This window comes from Montipora capricornis, chromosome 2 (assembly GCF_036669925.1).
Source record: "Montipora capricornis isolate CH-2021 chromosome 2, ASM3666992v2, whole genome shotgun sequence".
Lineage (NCBI taxonomy): Eukaryota > Metazoa > Cnidaria > Anthozoa > Scleractinia > Acroporidae > Montipora > Montipora capricornis.
This window is the reverse complement of record NC_090884.1, coordinates 59,419,122-59,426,621: the sequence shown is the minus strand read 5'-3', so window position 1 is coordinate 59,426,621 and position 7,500 is coordinate 59,419,122. Positions and strand designations below refer to the sequence as shown.

Genomic DNA, 7,500 nt, shown 5'->3' with positions numbered 1-7,500 from the left:
AGTTGTACATCGCAGGCGGTGCGCATGAGGAGTTTACTGATTCAGAAGAGAACCTAAAAGGTAACTTAAATTTCGAGAGAGCCGAAGTTACAGCAGGAACCTGGATCTTCTACAAGCACGCCAACTTCAATGACAAGCAATCCGGGGGCAACTCAGGCGATCACAAGATCTTAAATCCTGGAGCAATTGAAGACATTAAAAGCGTCAATGGTTCCATGTACCTGGTGAAGGATCAGACAGAAGGAATCATCTTGTTTACACACGTTTATTATGGTGGAAAAAATAAGGTATGAATGAGTAGTGAACTTGTTAATGGCTGGCGCTAATATTGCTCTTGAGTCTAAGAAACCCTTTGGTCTCATTTTTATCCGCTTTACGACCACTCAAGGCCGGAAAGATAACTGAAATCTACCTACCCGCCTACTTCCGTTCCTCCCGGTGGGACTCAATTAAGTTAAGTATATAGGGTATGAGTGGCTACAAAGATATTGTTTTTGAGTTGTTTCCGTCAAAAGGTAGGAAATAGGATTTCGATGGTTTTTAGTGTTAAAATTGGGCATGTTTTGTGCTCTTGGGCCTGCATTGTCGCTTTAAAAGTACTAGTTTTACTATTTTTTTATGAATAATCTGAAAGTTTAAAGGATCACTTAGATGTTAGACGATATAAAACTACCTGGGTTGCCTTTGTACGTGTTTGCCCACCTCAAATTTTCGTAATCATTTCCAAACACCCTAACAAATGATCAGTCTGGAAACGAAACACTATCTAGCTTTTTGTTTGTAAATAAATGTTGCAGAAACTAAATTTGGTCGAGAACGTAAAAATTCACGTGAATGCTCAAAAGATAAGCTCAAAGAAATATTGTTGGTTTCCCTAATTAGCAAGAATTCCTATCATCTCCCATATCAAATTTCAACCCCCGTCTGCAAATTAGTTGCTACTTAAACAACGCGAGAAATCCAAAATGAGATTTTTAAACCCTTATCCAACCAGACAAAGTTAACCCAGAATTTGCCATTTGGTTTCAGTGTTGTACATAACACGGTACACTACAGTTAACAAGACGCTCTATAAAAGCGTACACTGGGTTGCCTGTGGTACGTGTTACTCAAAAACAGAAGGCACTGAATTGGGTCGGATTGACCTGCAGGGTTCCAGTTAATTTTTTCAAGTTGGGGGTCATTAAGACCATTTGAGGGTCACCCACATGTCGCGGCAGCAGAGGCCCTGTGGCTCACACTTTCACACCGTTAATGTTTTTGTAATATCCTGTCCCATTTTGAGGCCTTTTAGTTTTTTAAGCTTTGGTAATAAATTCAGTTTAAAGATAACAAACACGCTCTTGGGTAAAGGTGCACGTGATCACCTTGTGTCAACTGAATGAACTACGGGAAAGAATGTTAATAGTTCGTCGTTTTCAGAGTAAAACAACGTGCTTTTTTGCCAAGAAACTTCAGTCTTTGGTTTTTTAGATTTGTTGAATATTTACATTTCATCTGTCGGGTCAGGAAGCCTTCTTTGTCGGGTTCCTGAGAAACGTATCTATTGTGACTTCAGGGTGAACTATTTACACAATCGCGAGTTTGAGCGGCCATGTAATTGAAAATCTGAATATCTATGCGATACAAAAACAGACTTGCGAATTATCGCAAATCACAATTCTGGCAAGCACAAATAAAGCAGAAGAAATGGTTAATAAATATGAAGTTTGTTACTATCTGAATGTTTTTGTGTTAGAGTAAAGGGATATATTGTCACGCAAATGATGTAATTTCATGACACTCAAAATTCGCAAAAAGCACGAGTTTCATGTAAACAATCTTCGCACTAGTAAGTCGTAGCAATAAATTGGATTAACCAGGAAGTTAAAGAAATATTTTTGCCTTCCCATTTAAACTTCATTTTACACTACAATGACAAAATCATTCGTCAGAGAAATGAAATTCCTGTCTCCTCACGTATCACATTTCAACGCACGTATGCAAATTTATCACTCATTTTCACCGCGTCCTGATTCTCGCGCAATCTTGTTTCAAATATATACAAAAATATTATTTCTCGTCAATAGTTCCATTTTATATGTTGAAATAACCGCTAAAAATAAAGATATTTTAACGATCTGTCCGTAGATATTTTTTCATAATTTAATATTCTCTGTCAAAATTTGCACAACACACGCAACAAATTAAGTCGCATTTACCTCTTCGTGGAATTCTCATGCTAAACACAGGAATTTTTAGTTATTGTGAAAATCTTTCTCTATTCGTTAGCAATCACCCTTTCAAAATTCAGAGAAATCAACCGGTCTGCGAATATTTTATGAGTTTTTTTCAATGGGATGTCAAAAGGCCAAGTGGATGTTATGCATAATCGGGCAAGTTCGGGCGATCAAGTTGCGCGTGTGACCCGTTATAAATATTTTTTCACAAAATGTTCCGAATCGTCAAGTATCACCACAGAAGACAAGAACATCATTCTAAAAGCTTACTACGAAAAAAGTGAGTTCTGGAAGTAATTTTGAGCGTGGAAATCAAGTTTACAGCAGACGATAAATCCAAACTCACGAGGCATGGTATATTTAATCAAGTTAACACAACAGAAGGACGTTAACCTCATTTTTTCATTTTGCCATAAAAACTATCCAGTTAAGCTCGCATATTACAAAACGTAATGAATTCATAAAGGCCACCTTTTCCAGCGAATTTTTTTTTTGAAACAAACAACATATTTGCTATTAGAGGCAATCTTTCTTTCGAAAAATTCTTGGCTGTCACATTTCCAATATATATATTTTTTTTTTTTACCTGAAGACTGTGCAGAGAACAGAGATCACTGATCCCCTTAAGATGTTCGATTCCTTCTCTGGCTTTGTTGAACCCATAAGTTACCAGAGAATTTTCCATTTGGTTTCAGTGTTCTACATAACAGCACATTTGGTAAAAGATCAGAAATACAGCTCACTTTGATTTGGGCTCGACGGGCGATAACTATTGTCGCAGTCCACTTTTAAGATTCCAGAAATTTATTTTTCACCGCCTGTCTTATTTATCCAATTGACGTTCCATTCTTGAGCTCCATAAGGGTATATTTTGTTTAAAGATGCACTAAAACGTAATGTGCGTTACAATGACTTTCGACGCCATTGCAGGTTTAATAATTAAATGTTCTCCTCTTGTGCGACTTTTCCGATTTCCGACACAGGAAAAGTTACTTTACTTTGACAAGCTTTTCCGTCAAATCAGTCAATTTATACAGATCAATATATGATTACGTCAACGAGCCGTATCATTTCAGGTTAACTGAGATCATGTATAGGACATAAACAGTAATTGTAGAGGTCTATAAAGGGAATCAGACCCTATTCTCAGGTATGACATCCGGTATGGAAAATGGAACAATTGGGTCTTTAACACTACTACTAAACAGCGTTACTCCTCCTCCCCCCCCCCCCCCCCCTACACCCAATTTTAAAATAGGAAAAATTACACAACAAAGGTGAATAACCCCTTTTATATTTTTTCCCTGGTTTGTCAAAAACCCTTCGAACGGTTATCTCTGTTGATGTTTTTGTTAACAGTCCAATTCTGATCCAACCGCAACTTGGTCTTGTATGGAATAAACAATTTGTGATAATCGTCCTTGTTTTGATCTAAAAGCTATCTTGTTCACAATTTGTTGCAGTGGTATGAAGAGAGTTGCGCAAATGTGAACCCAGATTTCCAGTCCGGTACAGCCAAAGGTGTCTCCTCAGCCATCGTGTTATCGAAGAACGAGTCCTTTGACATCTTTGCCAAACCCAACTTTCAGGGTCTGCAACAGAAGTTGAAACCAGGACAGTGGTATGCCACTCCAAACGCCATGGGATTCCCCAATGACCTATTGCAGAGCGTCCGTAAGATTTGAAAAGTCCATTCTGCATCGGCAACGGCTTTCATTTTGTTAGTTTTTTTCTCCTTCCTATAGTTTATGGGATAGTTTTTGATCGATGCTGCTATATTGAGCCGAGGCTGTAACGATTCATTTTTTTTAATGTTGTTAAAACCGAAAGGGATTGACGATTTGAATTAAAAATCATGTGTCCCCAATAAAGCATTGTGTCTTTGCGTACTTTTATCTGTAATAAGTTTTGTTTAGTGACCATGCGCTGGCAGATAAAACTTAAAATTAGGGGCTCCTGGAGTATTCATCTCTAACTGAACTAAGCAAACATGTATGGAATCTCAAGCATAAGAAAGTTGAATCCAACATTAAATGGCGAAAAGTTAAACTAGCAAGATCCTATTCAAATGTGTCCAAGAGGTGCAATTTGTGCCTATGGGAGAAGTTCTTCATATTATGCAAGCTAGAAATGGCAACACTAAATATTAGAAATGAGCTGATATCGAGTTGCAGTTTTTCCAAGTAATTCCTACTGACTGACACTACAATCGCCTGATAAAACATCTGTATCACGTGCACAAGCAAGGTGCATTGTTCCTAATTTTCAACTGAAGATATCTAAGACTGAGCTCGTTATTTCTGAACAGTTGCCTGATGATTGATTCGCGAGTAAGCATGAAACTCTCAGTAGCGACCGATGTTTTTGAACAAGTAATAAACTCCAAAAACCAAAACAACAGTATATAGAGCGAGTTTCAATCGAGTGTCGTAAAAGCAAAACCAAATTAATTACTTTGGCCAATCAGAAAGGAGGGAGACAATCCAGTAAACCAATCAAAATTTGAAGTAATTACTCGTAGCCGACACAAAGCGCGGGAAAATGTGCACGCGCGAGCCACGATTGGTTTTGGTTTCACTTCTGATTGGTTGAAAAAGTGGCGCGAAAATTTTGAACCAATCATGGAGTAAAGTAATGCAAAACCAAAGTAATTCGCTAACTACTTTCGGCACTCAATTGAAAACCGCTCTATATAACGAAGTACCAGAGTGATGTCCTCATCATCAGCTATACTGAGAGTGCTCAATAAATAAACTAGGGCTCAATAGAACTAGACTAATAGAGCTGGATTAAGTGGTCTGGAACACTTATTGCTATTTAGAGTTTCTACCCCTCAATAAGAGAGAAATTGTTGTTGAAAGCGCTTGACTTCGCCACCGATTACAGACACATCACCGCCCAAGCACGAGACATAACTATACATGCAAAGTGATCACTGTTGTTATTCGACGATTGCCCATGGGAGAAAAAAGGCCTCTAATGACCGATTTGACGTAACCATGGGATCCTATGACGGCGCTGAGACGTGTAAGCTAGTTGGTTGCTATCTATTGTCCATCCTCACAAAAAAAAAAAACAACAACAACAAAAAAAGTCTACCGCGATGATGGGTTGTCAGCCTTTGATAAACGTCCACAAGAGATCGAAAAAATCAAGAAAGACTTTTGTAAAATATTTCAAAGATCACGATTTAAAAATCACAGTCGAAGCCAATGCAACCAAGGTAAACTTTCTTGATGCCCTCTGGACCTCAAAAGCGGTAAACATTATCCCGTTACCAAATATGAAAACTGTTCGTCTACAATAAATTCAACAACCCACCTTCAATCTTAAAAAAGAAAAAACATTCCTTAATCAATTAACAAGTGTCTTTCCGAACTATCTTCTGATAAAGAATGCTTTGACACTACCAAAACCATTTATCAGGAGGCACTTAATAAAAGCGGATATGATTACAACCTCACATTCAAGAAATCCCAGAATGATGCTCCCAACGCAGCCAGAAACCGCTAAGAAATATTTTATGGTTTAATCCTCCATACGATAGAAAATGTTGAAACCACACCACACTCATTGATACGCATTTCCGTGAGTCTAACCCTTTCCACAAAATCTTCAACCGTAACACACTAAAACTGGGGTGACCCTAAAACATGGCGGAATGGCGGGAAATCGCCCCAAATCCTAAAAGAGAGAATGACGGAAAATCGCCCAAAATTCTAAAAGTCGGAATCACAGGATGTGATTATTGGTGTATCACCTGAAAAAAATTAGTATTTGAAGGGTTGTCGCCACTTTCGGCTAATCGCAAAAAAATGTACGGAACTGTTTTAAGGTTTCCAGGTTGGTATTGATTAAACATTTTGGAATTGTACGGAAGTGTTTGAAAACAACGAGATATGAACTTGTCGGCGCCACTGTCAGAGTGATTATGTTGGTTTCACGCCCATTTGAAAGGCAAAAACTCGTTTATTTAAAAGAATTGAAAACGTACTTACCTTCAACAACTATTACTTCCCGTTGATAGAAAGTCATATTCCCAGACCTCCTCATCTCAGAATAAATGACGATACAAGAGACAACATAAGAGCTTGGACTCCGCTACCTGATTAATTGTCTTAAAATATCCGAGTCCCAAATGGGATTTGAACCCACGACGTGGGTTCAAATCCCATCTGGGACTCGGATATTTTTCCGAGTCTACATTTCTCCTTACATTCAATATCATTGTTGTTGTTTCACCGGTAACATTTTAACCAGGAATATTTGACTCAATTTGATGGGCACGTGAGAGTTCAGTGTTCAGCCTTGGCATTTTATTATGGCCGTTGACAACTGCGGAACTGAAAATGGCTCAATTCGGGTGGAATCTGGAAGAAAACCTCACAGGAAGGAAGCGACCCACAATGGCAATAAGGTTAGACTTTTTAAGTGAGAATTTTTTCGTCAAATTGTTTTCTCAAGTCTCAGGTCTAGATCTTGTGTTTCAATGCAAATCGTTATATTCCCTCACACTAGTTTTGAGCCCAGCCTTGACTTCTTTTAATGAAGGAAAGAAGCAAATTTCAAAACTAGCCCAGAGCGCCTCAAATCGACTGAAAGACACAAGGTGAAGTAATAGTGAAGGTGAAGTTTATTAAATTTATTTTCCTCGCTGTAAACTAAAGGATCAGCCGATTTTTTTTTGGCATTTCATGTTTCCCATATAAACCATACAAATCGTACGTTACGTTGACTGAGCATTCGAATTATGCGTTTGGGTCGCCTATGATGAATTGTCATAGCTGTCAATTTACTTATGATGCAAATGACATCCGTATGGTAATTGACTTCGAATCTTTGGCTCGCTTGTTAATTAAAGCGTAGCTACTAAAACAAGGAATGACCTAAATGATCTAAAGTGACCTAAAATGAGCTACAACTGTATCTAAAATAAATATGGACGTCTCTAATGACCTAAAATAACTAAAACAGACAAGTTCAAATAATTTCTGCACCAATGATCTGAAGGCTGCGTTGCTGGGTAAATTCAAAATCTTTACGCTGTCAACTCTACGCTAATCAAACCTACGTTGCCGGAGTATGGCAAGCCGTTCGTAGCTAAATTTAATCTTAGAGATATATATGTTCAATCCTTTAAATAAAGGTTTAAGTTGAAGTCATAAACGGCATTCAACGCAATCAATGCTACTAGCTAATGTTGGTTCAATTTAAAATATTTCTTATGATTCAATCCAGTCCTTAAATTTTATCTGCAATTCAATAGTGCAGGTATATTAAT

At 37.9% G+C, this 7,500-nt stretch overlaps 1 protein-coding gene across 1 annotated transcript in view; it reads left to right on the top strand.

The window, feature by feature from the left end:
- The window catches only part of LOC138029358 (uncharacterized), a 4,987-nt gene extending 897 nt beyond the window's left edge, over positions 1–4,090 (top strand). Inside the window, exons 2-3 of the mRNA XM_068877111.1 lie at positions 1–287; positions 3,683–4,090. The exon at positions 1–287 is cut by the window's left edge and continues 26 nt beyond it. Coding sequence (XP_068733212.1) covers positions 1–287; positions 3,683–3,904 — 509 coding nt within the window. The 3' untranslated portion in view covers positions 3,905–4,090. The remainder of the gene's footprint in view (positions 288–3,682) is intronic.
- The last annotated feature ends 3,410 nt before the right edge of the window (positions 4,091–7,500 follow it).